This window comes from Malaclemys terrapin, chromosome 17 (assembly GCF_027887155.1).
Source record: "Malaclemys terrapin pileata isolate rMalTer1 chromosome 17, rMalTer1.hap1, whole genome shotgun sequence".
Lineage (NCBI taxonomy): Eukaryota > Metazoa > Chordata > Testudines > Emydidae > Malaclemys > Malaclemys terrapin.
In genome coordinates, this window is record NC_071521.1 from 18211343 (window position 1) to 18238012 (window position 26670).

At 52.5% G+C, this 26670-nt stretch overlaps 1 protein-coding gene across 2 annotated transcripts in view; it reads right to left on the reverse strand.

Annotated features, from left to right (window-relative positions):
• Window positions 1–1489: 1489 nt before the first annotated feature.
• Window positions 1490–26670, reverse strand: part of STXBP1 (syntaxin binding protein 1) — a 63829-nt gene continuing 38648 nt past the window's right edge. The window contains exons 9-20 of one of the 2 annotated variants that reach the window (XM_054007563.1): window positions 26040–26170; window positions 25197–25304; window positions 23930–23990; window positions 22840–22905; window positions 21769–21849; window positions 20720–20858; window positions 19437–19546; window positions 18691–18792; window positions 15112–15197; window positions 12831–12985; window positions 11047–11172; window positions 3667–3750 (exon numbers count right to left, since the gene is read on the reverse strand). In XM_054007563.1, coding sequence (XP_053863538.1) covers window positions 11063–11172; window positions 12831–12985; window positions 15112–15197; window positions 18691–18792; window positions 19437–19546; window positions 20720–20858; window positions 21769–21849; window positions 22840–22905; window positions 23930–23990; window positions 25197–25304; window positions 26040–26170 — 1149 coding nt within the window. In that variant the 3' untranslated portion in view covers window positions 3667–3750; window positions 11047–11062. Of the gene's footprint in view, window positions 3751–11046; window positions 11173–12830; window positions 12986–15111; window positions 15198–18690; window positions 18793–19436; window positions 19547–20719; window positions 20859–21768; window positions 21850–22839; window positions 22906–23929; window positions 23991–25196; window positions 25305–26039; window positions 26171–26670 lie in introns of both variants that reach the window. The other variant, XM_054007564.1, reaches the window with a different exon arrangement.

The following is a 26670-nucleotide window of genomic DNA, read 5'->3' on the forward strand; positions in this document are numbered from 1 at the left end:
GAGCCGGCCAGTGGCAGCAGTGAGGAGGTGGCAGCACCAGCAGCCCCTGTTGGAAGGACCCCGATACTGGTTGTAGGCCCTGTTCCTTCAGATGCTCAACCCCATTGCAACCAGCTACTGCAAGCATCCCCCTGCCCCAGAACCCCTGCAGATACCCCTCCAAGCTTCCCAGTTGCCCACTCTGTGGGGACCAGCGCGAGGTCTCTGGGCATGTGCAGATGAGCACAATGAGTGTTGCGAGGGGAGTTTGAGGGGAGGGAAGCAGAATGGGGTGGGGGGCAGAAACACCAGCACACTCCCAACCCTAGGGAGGCCTCCCCAGCCCCATTGCAACAAATGGGCTCCTCACAACTCAGCCACTACGCAGTTCTGTGTCAGTTGCTCTTTGTCCGCAGGAAGCGGAAAAAATTTGTCCTCTAGTCCCTACTAGACATTCAGCACTGTAACAAAGGCCTGGTGTCCTTATGGGAAGGTGAGGCAGTGTGACCTAGTGGCTAGAGCACTGGACTGCAACGCAGGGGACATCGATTCTAGGCTCGGCTGGCCACTGGCCTGCTGGGTGACCTTGGCAGGTCACGGCCCCTCTCTGTCTCCGTTTCCCCACCTGATACTGACCTTCCTCGTGCAGCACTTTGAGATCTATTGAGGCAAGGTCCTATAAAAGAGCAAGGTATTATTAAAGCATTGATTGGGGGCTGGGTACCAACTGTGATGGGTCTTACCCAGTGTGGTCAATCCTGCACTCCCAGAAGAAAATTCTGCGAAGCGTAGAGCTGCTGCAAGTCTCCATGTTATTCTGTCAGCATTTTGACTTTCACAGACAATGGGGAGTCAGGAGGTGGGCTGGGGCAAGTGAGGGAGTGAGAGGGGGGACTGACGGGTGCAGTGTTGGTGTAGCCGTATCAGTCCCAGGATATTAAAGAGACATGGGAGTGAGATAATATATTTTATTGGACCAACTTCTCCTGGTAAGAGAGACAAGCTTTGGTGCTACATGGATATTAGGAAACACTAATTTCACTAGGAGGGTGGTGAAGCACTGGAATGCGTTATCTAGGGAGGTGGTGGAATCTCCTTCCTTAGAGGTTTTTAAGGCCCGTCTTGACAAAGCCCTGGCTGGGATGATTTAGTTGGTGTTGGTCCTGCCTTGAGCAGGGGGTGGGACTAGACGACCTCCTGAGGTCCCTTCCAACCCTGATATTCTATGATTCTTCTTCAGGTCTGGGGAGATTGATGACATTTGTGAAATTTTTACCTATTTTTTTTTATCGGCTGTGGATTCATTGAAATTGATGAAAGTGGATCAAAATTTCAACCTCCAAAAAAAGGGGGGGGAAAATGAACAAAAAAAAAGTTGCAATATTTTCCAGCCTCTGTTTTGCAACCAGATCTGTTTCTGAGCATGGGACTCTGGGGGGGAGGCCCCCTCTCTTAATGTTCTAACCAACCTTCCTTCCCACCCACCCCCCAACAGAAGACCCGCTAGGCAGCCTTTTGCACCATGTATGGGAGCGTATTTATTTATTGACTTGAGTGCTTTCGTACAGAAGAACAGATATACAGAGATGATATATGTTTGTGCTTCAACACTTTTCAAACACTTAGATTCCAGTAAGTTTCTAGGTAAACAAGTTCCAAGACGAGATGCTTTTAAAATGTTTCCTTTTTGATAAATTATTTGTTTATATAAATAACTGTAACAGAAAAAAGCAATAAATGTCCAACAGACAAGATCCTGAATCAGGTACAACGCTAATTTAAAAAAAAAATGTAAAAGGAGGGGAAAGGGCAAGGAATAACTAACAAATATCAGTGCAAATGTTTACAGACTTTGCCCTTATCTAATGTTCTGGGCCAGGAACAGGGGCGATGACAAGGAAAAAATTGAAACACCTATGAAACCGAGAGATCTATTTGGGAAGGGCGGGGTGGGAGGAGGGAGTGGAGTTCAAGTCCTTGCGGGGGGGGGGAAAGGACCCCTAAACTATCGCAATGCAGTGGTGGTGGGAGAAGGAAGAGGAAATAAGTTAAAGAAAAGTAACAAGGTCTAGTTTAACCACTATACGCCAAGCTTGTAAGAACATCACAAGACACCGTAACTAATATACACGCAGTCCGCTGTGAAAGAGGGACATGGGGAGGCCGGGTTGGGAGAGTTTGGGCGATTTCCACAGTCATGAACATTTCACTACTGGACGACAACAGCAGAAACGAACGGGGGAGGCACTACTAGGGCCAGCGCGGAAGGGATCTCAAGAGGAAACCGAGGAGGTGACAGCCTCTAGCTTACTTTATTATTCTTTTTTTTTTTTTAAACTTAAGTTCAATGCAGAGATATAAACGGCCTTGGTTTCATTAATTTTTTTGCAAGCAAAGAGAGATTTTTTTTGACCCCCACACATTTAAAAAAAATATGTCCCTATATATATATATATTTTTTTTTTCTTTAAGGAATATGCCAAACTGAGGCTGGGTATGAAAAGAGTTAAACCATTGGAGAAAGGATGTGGACGGGCAGCAGTATAGTATAACAAGGATGTCTGGGCACCTGCAGGTTTGGGCTCCGCCGCTAGTGGGCGATAATTTGTGGTGAGAGGTAGTGCTAAAATATCCCTTCTTTCTGCCTGCAAAATAGCTCTAGGATCCCAATTTAAAGCGGGGGGGCTGGTTTTGGTCACAACCGGCCAATCATTGAACGGAGCTCAGCCGTTTCCCCCAGCTCTGCCCCCGACTTGCTCGCAATTAGCGCGTTGCACTGTTTGGCTTTTGCCCCTTCCTCTGAAACATCAAGCATTGGCCACCTTCAGCGAGATAGACCAACGAGCTGATTGGTCAGTGCACATCTACCCCCCCCCCCCACCTCCCAAACAAAGTCCTGATTGGCTGTTCTCAGAAGCCCCGCCTACATATGCAAAGCGAAAGGTCACCCCTCCAGCAGCAATCTGATTGATCTGTCCAGATGTGCTCACCTGAATCTTGCTGGGGGAGAGGGGAGGGCTGGTCAACATCTGTCAGCAGAGGATGCCTCAGAAGATTTGGGGACAGGTTTGCTGGAATCATGGGTAACCCCCAATTTAACATATTCCTCCATGAAACACAAAATAACTACACCTTTAAGAATCACATACACCCCTCCTCCCCCCCGAAAAAAGCTGAGAAAACCCCCCAATGACAGCAGTAACGGAAAGAACTCTACCAAGTCCATATTTGAGCAAATTCCTACATGGAGCAGTTGTGTTTGCATCTGGGTTAGGTACAAGATCACATAGCTGTAAGTAATTCATGTGAATCCATCCAGCCTGGAAAAATGCTTGGAAAATTCTTCTCTAGCGATGCATAAATGGGTTATTTGAAAATGCGTTTGGTTTGGGGTTTTGGGCTACATACATAGAGAATAAATATTTTTGCTTTTCGGGTTTTTTTTTTTAACACAATGCATTTTGTTTCTGCTTCCCTGCCCCCCCCCCCCCAAACACTTTTGCTTAAAATGAGGAGCAAGTGGGGGATGGGCAGGTTTCTAGAAACAAGAACAGGGAGAAAGCGCGGGGTTGGGGCTGGGAGATGGAGCCATGGGTCAGCAAAGTAACGTTTAGCGGGACAGCCAATGGGAGGACTGCCATAAGCCAGGAAGGTGGAGTCGTCGTCGTTTCGTTCACCTTGTTTTGTTTTAACTGCTGGTTTCTTCGTCTGTTTTATTTAGTTTCTTCAGCGTGTCCAGCAGTTTCTGCGGGGTGAGGATGTGAGTGGACCCTGTGGGAGGCAGAGGGAAGGACGGGAAGATCGTCAGCGCTCTGAAGGGTCAGTTTGGCAGCGTTCACGCTGCGGTCCAGCCTGTGCACCCCATCTAAGAAAGGCCCTGGGTGGCCCTGCTCCCCCCACATAGTGACAGCCGAGGCAGCACACGTGGTTGGCCAGAGGCAAAGTTAAGGTTGGTGTTTCGGGCGCTTGGGAGGGAATGAGATTCCCATTGGAGGGCTTTGGTACGGCCAGGCTGAGCATGGTAGGGTGCGCCCTCACAGCTGAGCGATGTCCACACCTCGTTCGGCTACCGGAGAAAGAGGCGTGTGGCTTGGTGGCAGAACCCCCCCACGCTCCCTCGCGGCCGGAGGGATGGCCCCAACTGCTCATGTATATAGCAGGGAGAGGGGATGACAGGGCCTGGCGGGCGTCCGCTAACACAGCCGGACTGCTCCGGATGTAGAGCGCGCATCATGCTCTAGAAGTGAGGGGGGGAGACAGAGCGCAGGCATTGTGTGTGAGCAGCATGTGTGTGCCTCCCCGCCCCCAGAGGGCATCCCCCTGCCACTGAACCTGCCCTCCCAACCCAACGATGGTCACTGCCTTGGCCAGGCGAGCGGAGGCCAACTCTGATACCTGAGGCCTTACCTTGCATAGACAGCCCGGTACATTATTGGAAATGCTTGCAAAAATGGAAGCCTATGGTATTAAGAGTGTTTCTATTGCAGAAAACAATAAAGGAAAGAAAAAGAAATATATGGAGGCCTCTCAGCAAGAGAACTAGGTGCAGCAACAGAATGATGCATGGAACGTGTGGTGGGGGCATGGACTGCGCGTCAACAGAACGGCGTTGAGGGCATGGAGCGGCCAGGGTGGTGTGTGGTGCATGAGGACTGCACATGCAGCGGTGGCCTTCGGGGAAAGACACTACCGCCACCACGGCCGCCACCGTCTCAGGCGGGAGAGGAGAACCAAATGGAAAGTCATCAGCACTTGAAAATGTGCCTCCCTTGAAAGATGGAGAAGAGGCGCGGAGGAGAAAGGGAGGGAGGTCACCGGAAGCTAGACTTATACAGACAGGCAGAGGAACCTTCAGCCACGGGCTGCGTCTGCATCCCTACATACGGGAGGAAATCAAGGTGTGTCGGTGGGGCTGGTTCCTTTTGCCAGAGCGAACGGCATCCTTGGGTAAAGAGGCTGCCGGAGGTGCCAGTCACTAGCCGGGCGCAGCGACAGGAGATGCTGGAACAGGCCAGAGAAGAGAAGGAGCAGGGAACAGGAATGGGAAGCCTTCACAAGTTGCCCTCTGAAACTAGGAGCTGGTCACGGCAGCAGGAACCTCTCCTGACTCTCCCTCATGGCACCCATTCAGCGGCCACACAGCTCAGTCCCTGGCCTTGCCAGTCACCAGGCTAAGACATCCAAGATTGTATGCATGGTACGGCCAAGCAGACAGCCGCAGCATCAACATGCTGGGTCTCGGTCTTGCCTCCCCCCTTCCCCCACATGTGCGCAAGGGTACGGGGGGGTGGATGCACAACCCCCGCCCCCCGGTCACTTTCCAGAGTCACATTACGCTCTAATCTACTGCTCCACCCCCCGGGGGCCGTGACGGGGGATCCTAGCGCCGCGCTTTCACAAATAGGGCACCAGCTTGCTTCATTTGGGGCCAGATCCTGGTTTCACTGCCACGCATTTTACACCCATGTAACTCCAGTGAGGTCAGTGGAATTATTCCCACGTCACCCTGCTGTACAGGAAACCAGAAACAGGCCCCTGAGCGCTCTCACCTCCTAGTATTTATACAGGGAACCCAACTCCAGCCCCATGCAATGACTCCCGGCCCCTGCCTAAGGCACAGACAAACCCACTCCGGCTAAACGTACATTGCCTCCTGGTGCTGGGGCTTGGATTGCCATGTAGTATCCATCCCCATGCAGCTCCTATTCTTTATAACGTCCTTTCCTTTAAATAAGGGAGCGCTGACATGCACCCTGGGGACTCTCCCGACTGCGCACCTTACCCAACTACGTCTGGCTGTTCCCATAACATAAGGACTAGGGGCCACCAAATGAAATTGATGGGCAGCAGGTTTATAACAAATAAAAGGAAGTTCTTCTTCACACAGCGCACAGTCAACCTGTGGAACTCCTTTCCTGAGGAGGTTGTGAAGGCTAGGACTATAACAGGGTTTAAAAGAGAACTGGATAAAGTCATGGAGGTTAAGTCCATGAATGGCTATTAGCCAGGATGGGTAAGGAATGGTGTCCCTAGCCTCTGTTTGTCAGAGGGTGGAGATGGATGGCAGGAGAGAGATCACTTATGTTCTTATGTGGTTTTGTGACACACACCAGGGAGTAGGAGACGCCCCTTCCGACTCGTTTCAGTGGAGGGGTTAAGCCACGTTACTACCCCCCTCTACTCTGGCTCACGTCAGTGGTGGGGGAAGGAGGGTGCACAGTGTATCCAAAACACTTGCTTAATGCAGAGGGCTGCATCCGAATTTGGGCTCAGGGGTTCCCATGCTTGGCTGCTCTCCAGAATGCTCTCACTGCAGGGTGGAGGGAGGGGACAGAGGCATGGCGATTTGGCTCATCCTCAATCGCACCAGGTTTGCCCCACAGACACGGCCCCTCATCTTATAGCTAGAGCACCGCGAGTTTCTCTTGTATAAGGCAAGAAAGGAGGGGGTGGGGGAGAAAGAAGGCCCTGTCACTCTGTCGCTTTAGCCCTGCTCCCTGAAATATAGACAGCAGCCCTCCCGCCACTCCCCAGCAGATCTGCTCTATTTCCTTCTGGGGTAGATGGCATAGGGAGCCCCCTGGCCTCTCCCCCCCAGACTCCTTCCCATATTGCTTGTAAAGCACCAGAGATAAAGCCGTCACTGGAAGGAAGCTGACCGTCTGGGTTGACTGTTTTTCACACCTGAGTCTGCCAACCCTGTGCTCGGCAGGGCGAGCTGCCCTCTTGGAGAAAGCGAAACATGACTGGCAAGATGCCGGAGCGCTTCCTGATGAGAGCAGCCCTCCCGGTGTCACCTTCTTCACATAGATCCCAAGAAAATTATCTGCTACAAAAAAAGTCTTAGGGGCCTGAAGAACCCATAGGTCCCTGTATGTGATAACCGCATTGCCATCCCAAAGCATTCAGAAATCATGACTCAGGGTGCAAACATTATGCGATTTTACAGAGTCATACGCTTTCTGGGTTCTTTTTAGTTGCCTTCCAGTTTCTGGGGCCTTAGGGGCTCGTGTTTTCAAGCTTTTCTCTGAAACCAGGCTGGCTAGAAACTTACTTTAAAAGACAAACATGAAATACGAGAGTCTCATTTGATCACATGACTCCTGGAGCTGGGGCTTTAAGTAAAACAGCAAATACTGTGAAAGTTGGCAGCACTGTTAAAATACGTGGTGCTTTTATACAGCTTTTCATCCGGAGATCTCAAGGCATTTCACAAAGGAAGGTAAATATCACTGACTCACATCCCTAAGGGTATTTAGGTGCCTACATTAACATCAATGGGAGTTAGGCTCCTAAATACAATTCAGGATCTGGGCCTAAGTGACTCCTGAAGCATTTGGGAAGAAATGCTGCTATATGTGAGAGCTTCCCTCTCTTCTCTTCTGTCCCTGCCCCGCTGCAGTGAAATCAATGGGAGGCAGATGCTTAAATCCCTTCAAGGCTCGGGCTGTTATCCCCATTTTACAGCTGAGGAAACTGCAGCACAGAGAGGGGCAGAATGATTTACTCAAGGTCTCGCCACTACTGTGGCAGACTCAGGACCAGAATTTAGGTTTCCTGACTCGCAGGCCCGTGGTCTAACTGCAAGGCTGTGTAGTCTAGTGGTTCTCTTCCTTTCCAGCCTACTGTCCCCCTTTGGGGAGTCTGATTTGTCTTGCATACCCCCAAGTTTCACCTCATTTAAAAACTACTTGCTTACAAAAATCAAACAAATACAAACATGTCCCAGCACACTGTTACTGAAAAATTGCTGACGTTCTCACGTTTACCATGTAATTATAAAACAAATCAATCGGAATATAAATACTGTACTTACATTTCAGCGTATAGCATATAGAGCAGTATAAACAAGTCATTGTCAGTATGAAATTTTAGTTTGTTCTGACTTCGCTAGTGCTTTTCACGTTGCCTGTTGTAAAACTAGGCAAATATCTAGATGAGTTGATGTACCCCCTGGAAGAGCGCTGAGTACCTCCAGGGGTACACTACCCCGGGTTGAGAACCAGTCTAGCAGTTAGACCATGGCACTGGGAGTCAGATGTTATGGTCGAAATGACGAGACGCTCCACAATGAGATACCATGCCTATGCGTTTTATTACTCCTGTCCATACTGTGTGGAAATCTGCACTGCGCTGGGTAAATCCCAACGTCCTATCCCAGCATGCCTTATAAAAACTTGGGCTGGGGTCTCTGGGAGCAACCTCTTCTGTAGTTATTCTAAAATCCTGGTCAGGAATCTAGATGGGGATGTTCAGTACCGCAAATGACCTGGGTCCTAGCCATGATTCTGCCAATGGCGCTCTGCATGGACGTAATGGTCCCGCGCTTCGTGGGCACCACACGTCACAAAGGACGTGGACACCCATCCCCTGAAAGAAATAAACTATCTGTGACACCAAACCCCATGCCGCCTGCCAGCAATCTGCATGCCCGATGATAAACTCCCACTAGGGTACTTAAGATCGGCTGGGAGAATCTCCTCGCTTTTAACAATGCTTTTGCTGTTTACGTCCTGTAAAAGCAGAGAGCAAGACCCCAGAGCAATGTTCGAGAAGCGGATCTGAACAGTGCAGCACAGATATTTTGGCTCTACCGAGCACTTCTCTTCCCCAGCTCTTGACTGACTGCAGACTGGATGGGGCATGCATGTGTGATAAGCAAGGAACCCTGAGTCAGTCTGGCATCTCAAGTGCATGCCGGGTGAGCAACCCAGGGAGGCAGAAGAGATGTCATTGCTATGAACGCTTTTCAACGCAAATATATTTAGAGTCATGCTGTGCATTTGTGCAGCAAACGGGCCTCCTCAAATGCTTTGGCCTGGCAAACTTTGTAGTGGGGGAGAGGGGGGAGGTTGAAGCTTAAATTGAACCAAAAGGCTTTGCACTGAAGAAATATGAGCCTGGATGCCAACATACGGTCTGGTAAAGCCAATTAAGCCAATTCTCTCCCTTGCACCCGAATGACATTGGCACCCAACCTCTGGCCATGGACAGTGGCCCTTTAATACAGCGGCTGCTTGGATTCAAGTTGGGACAGTGCCTGAAAGGACTTGTGAGCGCTGTAGGCCACGGCTCTGGGTTCAGATGGTGAGAGTGGCCCGCAATCGGATCCAGTTTAAACAAAACTAAAGGGGAGCCCTTGGGCTCCTGGCCACCTTGCTAATCACACTGACAACCCCTAGCAGGTACTGGATGGGATGACAGACATGGAGGGCAGGCAGTGCTGGGAGGGGCAGAGGTGCGTTGCCTTTTCCCTGCAGCTCAGAGTGGCAGCGCAGTGACACGAACGTTTGGCTGATCGGAGCTGACAGGAGGACCTCGCTGGCAAGAGGCAGGAATAATTAGCATCCAGCCACATCTGCATCAACGCAGCTCTCATTCACCTGATTCTTCACCGGCTGCTTCCAATAAACTGAGGCTCTTGGAGCATTTACAGGAGCGGGGAGACAGTGTCACATCCCCTTTAGAAAACAGGTCAGCGCCATCTGGTGCTGCTCTACTCATGTTCATGGAGGGCCCTTTAAGATTCTTTCCCCTACTACTTTCATTCTTTCCTCATCTATTACTCCTGGGGGAATTCTGCGCCACTGCACATGCACAGAATTCATGTCCCCCAGAGATTTCTTTGCTTCCCTGCAGAAAAATGACTTTCTGGCAGGGAAGCAATGAGAAGCCACAAGAGCAGTCATGCGACCCTCCCCAGCAGTGTGTTTTGGGTGCCCAGGGCAGCTGGCAGAGAGGTAAATCACTGTGGGGTAGGGGGTGGGACTGGGGAGACCCGGCTGGTGGCTCCTACCCTGTGCTGGATTCAACTGCTAGTCCTGGCTGGGCTGGGGAAGACAGGATTCCTCTTCCCCTGCACAGCATCCAGGGCTAAGTCAGACCCCCCCCAGATTTCTCCCAAGATTGAAGGAAGCTCTGCAAACTCCCCCCTCCCCCGCACCCATCGCTTCTCAGCTGCAGGGGGAGGGATCACTGTATGGGGAGCTGCTCCTCCATCTGCCCAACCCCCATGCATCCAGACCCCCTCAAACCCAGACCCTGCTGCTGAGCCCTGCACCTGGACCACCCCAACGGATCACCCAGATCCCCACCCCACTAAGCCCCAACCAGCTGCACCTGGATCCCCACCCCACTGAACCCCCCACACCCAGACCCCTCTGCTGAGCTCTGTCCCCCCCACACACCCAGACACCCCCCCGCTGAACTCCAACCACCTTCACCTGGACCCCCCTGCAGAGTCCCATTACCATTACACCCAGAACCCCCCAACAAACCCCTGTGCATCCAGATCTGCCCCCCCCCAAACACACACATCCAGATCCTAGCACTAGAGGATTGAAATAGTCCCTGATGGAGAAAGCTGCATGAAATAGGCTACGGCAACACCTCAACTTTCCCCTGTGGAGTGGATGGGAGAAAGACGGGGACAGTCATCTGATGTCCGATGGTGATTATTATCCAACAGTCATGTAACTCTGTTGTTGAATGCTACAAGGAGTCTGTGTGGCCCCTGCCACCTGGAAACCGTGGTTTGTCCTAACACCTGATCTGCTATGCATGTCCTCTCTGGACCAATGTAGGAGACTTTGTTGATTCGGCTACACATTGCTCAGCTCGTGCTCCACATCCATGCATGTGCTGTCTGGGCCTTACTCGGGCTGTAAATCCATGCACACACCCTGACGGTCTGTGAAACACGAGTCCACCTCATGGCCTTTCCCCACTCAGATGCCTTAAGTGTAAGCGTCTCTCCAGTCAAGTGAAGGCCAGCGAACCATTGCCACCTGCATCTCTATGACTACGTAATGGGTAACTAATGGCATGAGGATGCCGGCAAGTTCTGGCCAAAAAGAGATTCATGGTATAGGGTTAATGAAGGCGGCGCTGGACACATTTTCAAATCGGTAGTAAGAACTGCAAGCATTTTCTCATCAAAGAACCAAAAAACAAAAGGAAAAAAAAAAGAGTAGAAATAATAATAACTAAAGAAAAAAGAGTGACGGAAGAATCAAAGAAAACCCTTCCGAGTGGAAGAGTTTCTTTTCTTTAATAAGCTGCTTTTACTTTGTTTCTTTGGCTCTCACTCCATTGTTGGAGCCTGATCCTCAAAAGATACCCTAGTGGAGTCCCTGAAGTCGGGGTGCCTCAGGTCCATGAGAAATTTGGTGGGAGTAAGAATGTGAGTAGAACCTGTGAGAGAACAGAGGCGGGCTGACTTCTTGAACAGAAATAAATTAAAGGAACATGCCAACTTAGGCCTAATATTCATAATACACAGCAGGTGAGGATGGGTGAGAAAGCCAGTGAGAGACACAGAGAAAGATGGGGGTAAATGTATGATTGGGTGAGCAACACCGCGTGCATTTACACATGAGCTCAGAGGCTGGTCTTATGCGGTCACCACGGGGCCTCCGTGGGGAACCAAGGTGTGTTGTATGAAGACAACAGCAACAATCGATCAGCTGTTTCCTCCCCCAGCCCTCGCCTCAGATTTCTGTGGAGCTGCAAGGCTTCTAAGAAGCACATTAGGACCAAGGCCAAATCTGGGGCGACTGAAGTCAATGGGAGTCCTTCCATTGACTCCAGTGGACGCTGGGCCGGATCATATGAGAGAAACCTTGAAGGAATCGAATGGACTAGACCTTAGTCAGAACCCTGCTTAGCAAGGAGGCCCGGAGGTAAACTGCTGCCATCCAGGAAGGGTTAGAGACACTCAGCATCGTCGGGGGGACATTAAACACACATGCAACGATCACAGAGTCGCAGACCGGAGAGCACGTTAGCGGGAGATATTACACTGCTATGAGAACGTTGACGTTACCCACGACACAGAACGGCACGGAGAGGTGGCTGACCAGGCGGTGGGGGTCAGAGGAGAGGTTAAGCGGAGTGAGGAGTGCATGTTCCAATGGAGAAAATCCAGTGAGCAGATGAGGGATTGGTTAGAGGATCCACGAAGGGGCCTAAGTTTTGTATGTGTCAAGCTGAGCAGTGATGTGTTAAGGCCCCATCGTGCTAACGCAGCAGGAGTGAATTTCATACTCAGGAATGTGGGGGCCTAAAAGCACTCACTAGAACCAGGCGCAGATTCTCCCATTCCCCTCAGACCGGACCCACACCTGCTTCTGCTATTCCAGATCTGCCCCCACCCAAAGCAGAGGCAGACACAGAGCACCTATGGTGCACTTCAGTCTTGGCCTGCAGCAAGGAAAAGGCCAGTCTCTCCCTGTCAGCATCAAGCATTAGCCAGTCCTTTTCCCTTGGAGTTGTTTGTGGCTCCTCACCCCTCCGCCACCAGCTGGCTCTTGGCTCTACCCCTGGGACATAAACACATTCTGTGCTGCCCTGTTGGCAGCATCTCCAAGCATTTACCCTGGAGAAGATCTGTGGAGATGCAAACATTTTCTGACCAATAAAAAACACTGTGGTGTGACAAGAATTAATCAAATCTCATGCTTCAGGGCCAAAGCAGACCACTTCAGGGGTCAGGAAGGAAATTCCCCTTTCCTCCCACTCAACCACCCCCTTTGTGTAGCACTGAAAAATTGGCTGCGCGAGAGAGGTCACCTTCCCCTGAAGCATCAAGTATTGGCCACTGCCAGAGCCAGGATGCCAGATTCAAAGGGTCAGTGGTCTGTAGGGGCAAACCCTATGTTCTCAGGGCGGGAAATTAGCTTTCCACATCGGTCCTTCCCACACGGTCATCTGGAGACTGGATTTTGTCTGCTTGCCTCTGGCACAGAGAGGAATGGCATTCAGAGAGAGGGTGAGACACAGAAGCATGGGATGGAGCCAGATAGTGCGATGGAGCAGTGCATGGCGCTGCCCAGACCGCCCGCGGCACTCACCTATTAGCACCTCCCACTTCCCGCTGGCTTGCGTCACCTCATAGGCGCAGCGCATCTCGCTCAGGCTCACGCCCCCCAGGATGAAGATGATGAGGCGAGGGCCAGCCCTGTACTCACCGGGGGCCTTGTTCTTGTGCCAGTGTCCATAGCGGGCACTAGAGAGGGAAGGGAGGAGGGAACAAGGTGAAACAGCACAGTCTCTGCACTCAGATGGCTTTGAAATCACTACGCACAGTGCTCATCGACTCCTATGTCTGCTCATTGCTACGGAAGAGTGAAGGCCTCTGTGATGAATTCCTCTGGGCAGTACTGGGTGAGAGATGTGGGCTAATGTCTGAGCACAGGGCCGGGAGTCAGGACTCCTGGGTTCTGTTCCCAGATCTAGTGTCTGAGCACAGGGCCGGGAGTCAGGATTCCTGGGTTCTGCTCCCTCTCCAGTCTTGAATAAGTGACAGTACCTATGGGGAAAATGAAGCAGGGAACTCCACACTGAAGCAGAGAGGTTAACAATGCTGCCTGCCCTCCTGGGGCTGCTGAGAGGGTTAATCAGTTTTTATTAAAAGTGCTAAATATTATTAGAACACAGGCAGCAATAATAAAAGTTGGTGCTGCTATACCACTTTGCATGCAGAGATCTTAAATATTTTTCGATTAGCAGTAAGCTATCCTTCTGTTACAGATGGGGAAACTGAGGCACAGAGCAGTTTCCATCGCTAGGTGTTCCAGTTTAGGAAAGGTTCAGGATTCGAATGCAAGCCATGGACTAGCGCTGATGCAGGACAGTGGTGAGGTGCAACGGCAGATCTAGGGGATGGTTGGGGTTCAGAACTGGACCATCGGGGGCTGCTGTTGGACTGGAGCGAGGCATACCTCACACCCGCATGCCTACCCTGTGCCTTGCTCTGGGCACTTTGAACCGCTCCTCACTCCCATGGAGTCAGAAGGGAAATAATGCAGAAGAAACAAAAGCAAAGTCCCTGTGAGCTGCTGGTGCTGGGGCAATTGTGGGTTTCTCCACCTGCCAAATACACCTGTACTTTTGTAGCCAGTTCCCGACCCCCTCCTCTCACCCGTTTACAACAAACAGGGTTGAGCTGGGTCCAGACTGCAGCTTCCCTCACCCATATCAGTGCAGCCACACCTGCCCTGCTGCCTAATCATGTACGTAGCAGTGCATGCTGCGAAAACCTGAGCAATTATCCCATAGTGCCTTAGTGGGGGAGAGAGTGCCTGGCGGACCATTGGGCAATGCATTCTGGGATGTTGTGACAGCCTGAAATGTCACCTCTGGGCAGAAAAAAACCCACAAGCAGCTGACTCAGGTTAACCAATCCCCTCAGAGCCTGCTGGGAGTGGGCAGGGCCTGGGCCTATATAAGCCAGACCCAGCTCATCCCTGGGGTGAGAAGAAGTGCCAAGGGAAAGCAGCTGCAGGAGCAGGGAGCTCCCTGAGAGGAAGGTACTGTCTTTGAGGAGCATGGGACACTAACCGGGCCTGGAAACTTTGACCGTGTCTGAAAGGTAAGAGAACTTCTGGGGAAATGTGGCTAGAGACTTTGGGTGTAGATGATGATAAACTAGATACCGACAGACCCTTTAATATGTGTTACTCTGTTCTCTCTGGCTCCCTTTTTCTCTACTCCCTCCCCCTATTTTTCCCCCTGGGGTGATCAGGTTATCCTGGCTGGCTAGGCAATAACTTGGTGGCAGGTGTCCTCTCCCATGGAGAGCTGGGAGGAAGTGGTTTAACCTGTTCACCAGGCACAGCTGGTGAGCCTGTCGACACAGCAGACTGAAGAGTTCCAGGAGCTCAGTCCTGTCCCAGCCTAGGCCTGCGGAAAGGGGGCTGCATTGCTGGCTGAGGATTGAGCACACTGTGTGTGGAACAAGCCAGGTTTGGCGCAGGAATGGCTTACACGGTATCGTAGGAAGATAAGTTGTGCTTAAGGCTCAGTGTGGGGACTCAGCAGACCTGCGTTCAGTCCCTGGCCCTGCCATATGCTATCTGCGTGATGTTGGGCAAGTCATTTATCCACCCTGTGCCTCAGTTATCCTCTCTACAAGGGGGCTGATGCTGGCGGGTGGGGAGGATAGAATCCATCACGGCATGGGAGGCTCAGACACTAAGGTGATGTGAGCGGAGAGGTCTCATGAGACTGGGCCAACTGAGTGCTCCTGTTTGAAACTGAGCGAAGCCCAGAGGGGCAAGGCTGGCATGAGGCTCAAAGCTGCACCTCCTCCCAGAAAGGGCATGGGGCCCCTCTCCATAGGGCTCTACCTACCTGACTGCAGTGGTACTGAAGGAGGCCGAGGAGCGGGTGGAGATATAGGGATAGTGCTTGGTGTCCAGTTTGTCCTCAATAGTGTCCTGGGAAGAGAAGAGCCTGATGTCAGTACGTAGTGGGCAAGCCCATGGGAGACCATCTGGATCAGAGCTCCAATTCCTCTTATCGGGCAGCTTCCTGGACCCAGCTGTGAAGGTCACTGCAAGGGGTGGACCCTTCCCACTGGATCCTTGGCAGAATTCCTCAAGAACTGTCCCATTGGGGAAAGCCCAACTATCCCTGAGCTATAGAAGAGTCTGGGTAACTCAATCCTGCCCCAGCCAAGGTGGGGAGGGACTAGATACCCACTTGAGGCCCCATCCAGCCCTGCATGTCTATGATTCTGTCGTTTCCCTGCTCCTTCCTGGGTTAACCAGCCAACCCAATGAGCGAGTCACTCTCCTTGCAGCCGTCGCTACTGAATGCCTAGGGCAAGCCCGAAACCTAAGCCATGTGCCACGCTAATCCGTTCTGCAATCAAATCCCTAGGACCGTCACTTGGCGGCTGAAAAACTGACGAGTCACCCTGCAAGTTCCTGGCGCCTCTGTCCCGCCTAACTGAGCAATGGGGGAAGAACAGGAGCCAGCCAGCTGTTTGGCTCCTGAATGGGAGCTTTGTCTCTATTGGCTCACAGCCACCTCCTGTCACCCACCGGGTCTTTAAGCCTGACAGGGCAATTATTATGCACAGCTCCCCAGCATGACCTGCTAGGAACCCCGCTGTGCCATGCACCCTGAATGAGTCATTGTCATCTGCTCAGATGACTTGCTCTTTATATACATCCCCTCCCCCCAAATACTGGTGCAGGGCCGAGCCAAGGGTCACAGAGCTGAGTAGTACCTCATTATTGCCTTCAGCAAGGACCACTGATGTAAAACTTGGGGGGGATTGCAGGGGGGAATGGCTGATGTGGGAGCTAGATGGAGGAGTCACTCAGTGAGGGACAAAACCAAAGTTAGGGACATAGGCATCTGCTCTGTCTCCGCTCTGCCAGGTTTGGGGTTGATTCATAGCACTTACCAAGGGTTCGTTAGGTCGATTATTTGGCATTCAAAGATAATGGTGGGTTGATTTTTCTCATCTCCGTAGATCTGTATGCACAAGATTCCTCTGTGCACCTCTTCTCTTCTCTGCCTGACATACCTCATTATAAAACATTAGCTACCCTTCCCTGCCCCTCAATGTGGGAATAAAAACACCCCCACTCTTAGCCTCCAACCAAGTTTCCTCCCATGCAGCATCAATAATATCCCAAATGTTGATATATTGGATCACAGTAGGGGTCTATCCAATTCACTAACAGACTGTGAACTCCTTGGGGCAGGAACCAACTTTCTGTTCTGTTTGTACAGTGCCTAGCACCAGGGAGCCCTGATCCATGACTGGGGCTCATAGGTGCGACGGTAATACAAATTAATCTGCATACTGTAATGAGGTTTAAGGAATTTGTGTCGCTCTGAAGTCTCGAATATCTGAGTTGGTGTGACGTTATGGACACAGCTACAAGCATAGCTGAGAGCTCTTTCTGTTCAGAATATCTCCACATTCAATCATCGCTAGGTTTCAGTCTGTTGCTGTCCAATTTTTAAGTTCTCAGTCATTTTAATTTTACAAATCACACCTGTGTGGTGTCCAGCTACAATATAGGGCATAGACACACGCCTTCGTCCTAGACCATTGTGATATCAGAGGTAACTCAGCCAGTCTCCACCCTTACTATACAGCTCATTTGCATGCAACAATTTCATTGGTTGTATGAGGGAGACTGCATAGTTGGTAGATTACTTGGCCTACCTGCCAACCACGCAAATCTCCCAGTACAACCTTCCCCAGCCACACAACAATATGACCAGCATACACAATAACCCCAAACATATGTAGCCCCTCATATGCCACTCACACATCAGCACAAACAATAACCCCAAACATCACTGGAAGTCTCAAGTGTCTGTCAGTGTCAAGTGATGGAAACCGCTACAAGCAGGGCTGAGAGCACTTTTTGTGTAGAACAGCACCAGGCTGAACCATCCCTGGGATCTGCAGTCTGATCCCATCCAGTTTAAGTTCTCAGCCATTTGGGGAGGTTTTACACACGTGCTGTTGCATCAGGCTTGGGTTACCATCCCGTTTCCAATCGTGGCTAGCACCAGAGAGAAGTGTAAAATTCGGGCATGGGAAGTTATGGCATAATCTGAGTGGGGTGGGGGAAATTTCTTCTGAACCCTAAGTACTAGTGTTTAGTCCTCTTCAACCAGCCTAAAGCTCAGATGGACACGCAGGGGAGGCATTGGTCTAAGATCTGGCTCTTTGTCCAGGATCCATTTGCCCTAATAGAGATGGGGCTGAGCTGCAAAGTTTGACGCCCGGATTTTGCTCTGGGCTCCAGCTCCCTCCTTTAGACTTTGTAAATAGTTTAAAACCTTGTCGTGTTTGATGCAGGATCTGTCAGAGGGGACACACCCATCTCGCCAAAGACACGGCACGGCTGTGTTCCTCTCCAGGGCTGTCTTTTGCCACTAGTTTGAGTAGCAGCTGTGTTCGTCTGTATCCGCAAAAAGAACAGGAGTACTTGTGGCACCTTAGAGACCAACACATTTATTAGAGCATAAGCTTTTGTGGGCTACTGCCCACTTCTTCGGATGCATAGAATGGAACATCTATTGAGGAGATATATATATACACACACATACAATCTCCTCAATAGATGTTCCATTCTATGCATCCGAAGAAGTGGGCAGTAGCCCACGAAAGCTTATGCTCAAATGTGTTAGTCTCTGAGGTGCCACAAGGACTCCTGTTCTTTTTTCCACTAGATGGCAGCGCAGGCAAAGGTCCTTCCTAAACTGCATTACAGAGAAATGAACCCCTCTCCCACACTGAACAGCTTGGCCTCAGAGCACCTGCCAAGGTTGCACCATTGAGATCGGAGAGTCGGTGTATTATTACAGCAATTGCCCTTGGAAGGTGAGATCGGAAAACATCTTTGTTCAAACCCAGTGCTGCTCTCTGCACCAGGCAGGATCAGAAACTCTGATCTGTTCCTTGGGGGAACTGAGTAAATGTTTCCTTCCCCGTCCCCACTTCACCCTGCTCCACCATGGCACCACCCTCGCCATGTGAAACCAGAGCCCAGGGACGCAGGATGACCAGCTCACAGAGGCCAGAGCTTGGGGGCAGGATTTCAGATGTGGGACGCACCCAGAGCTCCACCTCGCTCTGTACGTCTCCATAAATGCAATTTTAAATGGAACAGAAGGACCTCTCGCTAGATCAGCGTATCGCGTGCTGTCCTGCTCGCTGAACTGAGGGATGCAGCCCACACAGTGCAGGTTGTGAAGGACCATGTGGTCCTGGAAGCAGGTGAATTTCTTTATCCATTTGTTTTGATGTAGTGATCAGGAGCCCCAGCCATGGATCCGACCCTATTGGGCTCTACAAACACAGAACAAAAACAGTCCCCGCCCCAAAAACCTCCACTAGCAACACTCCTCCCTTCCCCCCCCACCTCACTGTCCCTACACTCCTCAATGATTTACCTCCATGATGTCCTTCACAACCGGGGTCCATCGTGAGAGCTGGTAGGTCTGCTCACTGATCCGCTCCTTCCGCTCCGGCTTGCTCCTGCGACGCAAGGTAGACTGGACACAAATGACACATGCAGAGAGTCCTTTAAAAGGAAGGCTCGGCTCTGGAGCCTAGAGGAGCCTCCAGTTTCCCCACTAGACGTGCTCCCGGTGCCAGTCCCTTCCTCCAGCAATTTCCTGAGGCAGTCTGCACTCCTCTGCCTGGGCCATGCCTGCCCTGGGCCAGTCTCATCACCATCTGCAAGGGAGGTCCAGTCATGCTGGTTCCACAGCCAATGACCCAGAGATGAGAGCATTAGCTGGTCCCAGACTCGCTAATTCTCCCTTGTTACGTAAGTGCATTCACTCCCTCCTCCCTGGCTTCTGTAGAGATCCGTCCGCACCAGCCATTTTGGATTTAATTACAATCCCAAAGCTAATAAGAATTCCGCTGTCACTTTAGTGGCCTCCTCTGCTGGTATCTACCAATAATGGCTAACCCTAATCCAGGCTGGTCAGCGGGAGGGTGATAATAGACCCCACAGCTTGTGACCAGTTGGGAACCAGAGCCAGTCACGGTCTGGCATTGCTGGAGGAACAATAAGCTTATAGCTGGAGGTCTCTTGGCCAGTCAAGCGATGCCTGGGAGGGGCTGATGCCCAGTGTAGCACACAGGGACTTGGAAGTTCTGGTTCAGCAGGGGGCGATTGGGTGCTTACATCTGTGATGATGGGCATGCCGAGGTGGGCCATGTTGGTGATGATCTCGCTGTCCTCCGGTGGGATTTGAGCGTGCTGGATCAGTTTGTTCAGGTTTTCCTCGGTGATCCCTAGGAATGCAAACGGGGAACAGCTTCCCAAACGGAAACCCTTCTCCTGGCCTGGGGTCCGAGGTCACCACCCATCAATCATCAGCAGGAAGCCTCAATCAGGAGGCTCCTCCCTCAAAACATGAAAGCTGCTGTTGCTCCAATCCCATCTTCCCTCCCACTTTCACTCCATCACTTCCCTCCCTCAGAGCCGCTCTCTGCCCTAAAGGCCTGCAGTTCTGTGCATTGGTTCTGCATCTCCTACAACAGGGGTTCTCAACCTTTTTCTTTCTGAGGCCTCTCCAACATGCTATTAAAAACTCCACGGCTCACCTGTGCCACCACCACTGCTTTTCTGCATATAAAAGCCGGGGCTGGCATTAGCGGGTAGCAAGTAGGGCAATTGGCTGGGGCCCCAGGCCACAGGGGCTCCCGTGAAGCTACATTGCTCAGGCTTCAGCCCCAGGTGGCAGGGATCAGGGCCCTTGGCTTTCTCCCCGGACCCCGGTGAGTGCCTGCCCTGCTCGGCGGCCCCCCTGAAACCTGCTTGCGGCCTGCTAGGGGGTCCCGGACCCCTGGTTGAGAACCTCTGTCCTACAGCATAGCGCCAGCTCAGGAAGCTAGGTGGTCTTGGGGGGATTTCCAGCTGTGCTACTGAATTGCGAGGTGACTGTGTGTGAATCACTTCGCCTCGCCATGCCTCCATCTGTAAAAGGAGGAGGCGGGGGATGGCAACAGCCTCGTGGGAAGGCTGCATTGTGCGGGAACAGTTACCCCATGCCGGGAGGCCAGAAGGTGACGTGCTAGTCCGTGGCAGAGGGAGCACTATTCAGGTGAGCAGTCTGAGGCACTAATAATCTGTGCAGTTGATGTCCCAGGCACAGGCTAACGAGGTCTGTGGGTTGCGGGTGTAAATCAGTGTGCCCAGGGCATGATTTACCCATGCCGTAGAAGAGCGGGCAAGGAGCTCCCATTCCTTGTCTGAGCCCTTCACAGCCACCTGCAGTGGCCTGTTCTCCTGGGCTCCACGTCTGAAGAGCTCTGGCCCCACCGCTTTCCTTCTGTTCTCTCCCCCCCTCCCCCACCCCGGCCTGCAGCTTATCGCCTTCCTCCCTCCCCTGGTCTTTCTCCATTTGCCTGTGCCCAGAGGAGCCCCTGCCCATCCCCCACCCCCTCAGCGGTTTCTCCCCCTACCGTTCTTCAGGAAGATGTAGAGCAGGATGATGCGGATCTTGTCGTAGGTGCTGACGTTCGCATCCAGCAGGATTGGGACAATGGCCCTCATGGGGTCCTTGATCTTCTCCCCTTCGGCATCCGTGCCCATAGCCAGGTCCTGCAGAGAACGTACACACTCATTATCTCTTACCCCTGGAGTCCTTCCCAGGGCCAGGCCGCAAGCCACCATGCGGAGCCTCTGGTTGGCGTCCGAGGGGCATGGGGAAGCTGGGCTCTGACTCCCTTAGGCCGACTTAAACCCAGTTACCAGTGTGCAAGGAGCAAAGCTGGGCTCTGAGCGCCTCCCTGCCTAGATTAAAGGGAGAAGCTAAAGTGTGTTTTTGCCTTTTCCCTGGTGAAGGGCCCTGAAACGGAAACCGATCTAGACGATGCAGGTGGATCACTGGGGCTGGAGGAAGCGAGCAGGAGGCTAAGCAGGTGGTGGGCGAAAGCTAAATCTCCACCCCAACCAAGTGAGACTGTCGCTCTTCCAAGGAGCGGGCGGTGCAGACGTCAGCCCCAGGCTGACCCGACAGAAGGGTTTGGACTGTGGCAGTCCGGTAACACACCTGGGCTGGTGACGGATGAAAGCCCCCTACCCTTCTGGGTAGGTCACGGAGACAGGAACACTCTGCCCAGAACAGGCCCCTTCTCTACAGCACCAGGGTCTAGGCCTGAGGGTTTCTCCAATAGAGGGGAGAGTCTCCAGTGACCCTGCCCCTTGACTGGGTGTGGGAAGGCGAGAGAAGTTTAAAGCTAGACAGAGGGCCCATTTGCACCTGCCTCTAGAGAGTGTCTCTCCTTCCCACTTGGCACAGCCTGCAACTGAGCATCAAGCACGCCACGACCAGGCAGCACGGCACTAAAACCAAGCCGAGGCTCCCCAAGAACCTCCCTGGGGAGATTCTCCCCTGGGGTCTGCAGGATCTTTGGGCTCCAAGGCTGCGTTTGAGTTGGCAGTGACTGCACGGGGCGGGGAGCTCGTGGTGCCAGAGGGAGTGTGAAGAAAGGACAGAGGAGACCAGGACCTGTTCAACGCGGCAGAGCTTATCCACGGTGCCTTGGTAGTGTTTCATGCAGTCCTCAGCCAGGTGCAGGTGAGTCGAGTACTAAGGAGACACAAGAGGTACAGACCCGGGCCTAGCAGTGGCAGCAGCAGTAGGTTCCCCAGAGCTTAAAACTGGCTCAGCGGACCAAAGCCCCGGCTGTTGAGAAACTGCACTGATCGATACCTGCAGCGGAGCTGGCCCTGTATTTGGGTATGTGTGAATAGACTTCAAGAGCGTACCCCTGCCCTGCCACGCCCACTCCCCAGCCTCCCTCTCTGCTCTCTCAAGCACGGGGCACTGTGTAGAAAATGGGCTCTGCGAAAAATATCCATTTCCAGCTGTGACACTAGAGACATCCTTGTTGATGTACACCGTGCTGTGCCGTGTTGTGCTGTGCTGAACCGCATCATGGCTGGAAAAACAAGTCTGGGATCTCCAGCTGCTCTCAGTTATTTTGCTAAAGCAAACAGGGTGGTTCCTTTTCCTCCTCCTTCCCAGCCCCCTCCTCACCTTTTTCCAGGAGAATAAACGACACCGGACAGGTTGTAGACTACGACGTGGATTGGAGACCTGGGTTTTGGAACCAGCTCCCCCGCTGACCTGCTGGGTGACCCTGGGCATGTCACTTTTCTTCTTGGCCAGTTTTCGGTTTCCTCTATTTAGATTTTTAAGCTCTTTTGGGGCCAGGACTGTCTCCTATTCTATATCTGTACAGTTCCTCGCACAATGGGCCCTTGAGCTCAGTGGAGACCTCTAACTCTACTGTAATAATAATGTAGAAATTTAGCAAGGTGGTTTCCAGCCCTGCCCAACCTCCTATGTAGACCCTCTCTCCTCCTGCCCCTCAACCAACCAGTGGGTCCTTATCAGAATTCTCTCTAGGGACCACCAGCAAGGGCTCCACTGATCACTACTGGCCCACAGACTTCCCGGCGAGAACTGTTGCCTTAGCCTAAGGAAGCAGGCCCGCGTTAGACATTTGACATGGAAGGGTGCTCATGCCCAGATTCCTTTCTGCTAGCAGCCGCCTGTTTTCCTCATTCATTTTACCTTGCTGAGTTCTTTCTGGTACTGCGGCATCTTCTTCAGCATCTGGGACAGGTCCCTCATAGTGGTCTGCAAGGAAAGGAGAGGGCATGACTTCCCCTGTTGTGCCTTTGCCATCGTAGGGAGGAAGGCAAGGAAAGAAGGCACCCATGGGAGCATCACACCTCCTGCCTTGTAACTCTCTCGGGCAGTTGTTCAAATGCAGGGTTCTTGGGGGGTGGTTGACAGGATGTCCCTAAGTCTCCTCCTGGGCTGGCTAACCTTATGAGCGGTAATAAGAGCTGTAGCTACAAATACTAGAGAAAGGGGATTCAGGAGGTGGGGGAACATTTCCCCCCCACACACACACACACACACCCAAATCCAAATGCAATCTTGCACAGTCAGCTGGGGACAGGGTTTTTTCTCCTTTCCCACCAGTTCTCATCAAGGCCAAGAGCTCAGCAGGGACTGGATATTAATATGGAGCACGAGATCCTCCAAAGGATATTAAAAGAACACATGATACAAACCTTCATGCTTCAGAGCCAAACTCTAACTAGTGGGGGTCAGGAGGAAACCTTCCCAGAACTGCCTACGGCCGGGCTTCTTGCACCTTCCTCTGAAGCAGCTGGTGCTGGCCACCATCAGAGAGAAGATCCTGGACTAGTTGGGTCTTGGGTCTGATCCAGTCTGGCATTCCTATGTCCCTAAGAGTCTGGTACTGTCCCCTGGCTGATGCAGGATATTGGGAGTGATGGAGCACTGATTGCATCCTGTAGGGCAAATCCTGTATTGCTAGAATGTGATGTTGATGGCCTCAGAGGAGAAACAGCTGCTCCTTTTCTCTCCTCCCCCCACACACCTGGCACTCAGGGAGTTTATCAGCAGTTGAGTCTCTCTAAATAATATGGATGGACTGCTGCCCTCTCCCTCGTTTCTAAAAGGGCCCAGGAATTTGAGGGCCTTGTGGGATTGAGCTTCAAACTTCCATGGAGAACCTAGCCTCCCCTTTGGCCCCTGCTCATTCCCTGTGACTGTCTCTAGCAGACCGCTCCAGTGCACAAGGGGGTCGGTTAGCAGGAGCCGGTTCCTACACGAGCCATGGCATCACCTTCTCGCCTGTGTTCATCCTCTTGCTGGAAGAAAATTCCTTTAGAGAGCGGGTGACCTCCCTGGAAAGAAGGGGGCACAATGATCAGCCATCTGCTCCGTCCCAATGCACACTGGCTCCTGCCCACCCTACCCCTTCCTCTGTCCCCTGCAGTTTCCCCCACGTCCTCTCTCTAGCCTTCCATAGCCTCCCTGTGCGTTACTGGGGCTTGCCGGGGGAGGGCAGGGTTGAAAGCAAGGGCCTAGGAATCCACGCCCTGTCCTAGGATGGGTCCATCTGCAGCAGTAAGTGAGACCCCAATTCAGCTTAACTTTAAGCTCACGTCCATCCCCAGCCAGCAAAGCCTACAGGGCCCTCAGCACATGGCAGGCAGGCCGCAGACTGCACCAGACAAAGCTTCCAGGAGGCAGAGATGCACCATACGAGGACAGAGCCTTCCTCCCCCTCTCACGTCACTTGCTGAGCTGGAGGAGGAGCAGACAGTGGCTGGGCGGCGGAGAGGTGGGAAGGGGTTTGCAGGTTTGGGGTTTGCTGCTAGGATGGGGGAAGGGAGAGGGCTGCAAAGTTCTGGGGGCTCTGGGCACAGTATATAGTGTTACTCTACCCCTGACTGCAACAACACACGTGCAGCAGCCAAAGGTTAATCCTGTGCTGTGCTTCCTGCTCCGCTCCACAGGCACTGCGCTCCCTGTATGCTGGGAATGGCCAGTGATCACAGGAAGGGGTCCGCACGCAGACAGCGAAACAGCAGGGTTGAGCTGCACTGGCTGGGAAACGAGGGGGAAGTTTGGCCGTAAGTCTCAGAGCTGCTATGGTCTGTGGGGCAGTAGGTGCAGCACTGGTGTGTGCCCTCCCTAGCACTGCAGCCCAAATCCTCCCGACACAGGACACCAGGCAAACAGGACTGGTGGCTTTGCTCTTTGTCTCTGCTAGGGGTCGTCCACGTGGGTGGACAGACCCGCGAGCCCTGCTCAAGCTAGTGCACTAAAAACAGCAGTGTAGCCCGGTTAGGTTGGGACCAGACTACAGAGGGGACTGCAGGGCACTGGCTGAGCTGTGGGAGTCTAGGACCAGACTACAGAGTCAGGTCAGGACTGAGGGGTGTTGGCAGAGCTGTACTGAAACGCACGCCCAGCGCCTGCCTTCGCTCCTCATCTTGCCAGTGGAAATAATTCCACCCTTGTTTAAGTACATGCCTGACCCTGCGCGGAGGAAGGGTGACTGACTGTCCCACCCACAGGCACGTGGAACAGGGTCAAGCACTCACTGGGACACCTCGGCAATGTGCTTGTGGCGCAAGGTGATCCAGAGGTCGTCGTCCTCATCCAGGAGAACCTCCTTCACGCGGGCCTCTCCAATGCCGCTTGTTTCATACCTGGAGAAAAGAGCAGGGAGCGTCACATGGCGAGAAAACTGACAGTGGGGGGGAAACACACATCACCTCCTGCTTTTGATGGAGATAACCTCATCCCCTCTAGCACCTTCCCTCCCCCAGACCAGACAGAGGAGAGACAAGCCAGTGCATCTTTCACACAAGATGGACGCCCAGGGGTGTCTCTTCAGTGGTATGGTACCAGCGCATGCCACAGAACATAGGCGCCGACTCCATGGGTGCTCTGGGGCTGGCGCACCCACAGGGAAAAATTAGCAGCTCTTCTAGTTGAGAAGCCCTTAATCTGCTCCTGCCACTCCAGCCCCAATCAAGGGGGACGGATTGGGGCTGGGTGGATAGCCCTGTGCCTGCCTGGTTACTGGCTGCACCTGCCAATTTTCTTAGCCCAGAGCTATAAAGGCTGGGAGGAAGCCAGGGAAAAATGGGGAGAGGGGAAGAGAGAGGTCAGGCACAGAAGGAAATGGGAGCTGCCTAGTCTTTGCTGGCCAGGCCTGTTGTAGGCAAAGTATCTGTGAAGCCTGTATATAGTTGGGAACTGGCAGTGGGAAACCTTCTGAGAATAAAGAGCACGGGTGTTGCACCAGACTGAAGTGTCCCTGACTCAGGGGTGCAGTGTGAACCCCGTTACAAGGATCCATCAGGCTGGGACCTGCTAGAGCTGTAGGGATGAAGGTGTATTGTGTATTGCATCTCCTGGGCTGTTTCCACTGGACTCACTTGTAGACATCATTTTCGATGGGCAGCAGGTCGTAACTCATAGCCTGGAAAGTCAGTTCATGCAGCACAGGAGATGAGGGGTCAAAGCCCCGGTCCAAAATGAGGAGCTGGGAGCGAGCTTTGTCCGGACCCTGCCAAAACAAAGAGCAAATCGTTGTCACTGTGGATTCTCCATCGATTCGAATCACTACGGTGGAAATCAGAGGTCACTTGCTGAAATGTGCTCCGGCTCAGCCATACGTTATTGGACGGATGCAGGAACCGCTGGGGGAAGCTCTACTCCAGAACACAGAGCTCGGCCTAGACGATCGGAATGGTCCCTCTCCAGCCTGATTTTTTTGTTTTGTTTTTATGCACAAGCTTAAAGCAACGCTAGATACGTTCCACTTCGGAAGCAAATACGGAACTCCCTGTTCATTGGGGGTGTTTGCACCTGTTCTGAGCCAAATGTCCTGGGGTAGAGCAGGAGATGGTGCAAGGGCCCTGCTCACAGCATGTGCCAGGACACTGTTCCCTGCTGATGCTAAGGGAACCCCGGGAACCAGAGAGCTCTCCGTGCTGCTACTGTGGGAGCGCCACCCGCAGAGGGCTCTAGGCGGAGCCTCTATGCACATGCACAGCAGTAGGTGAT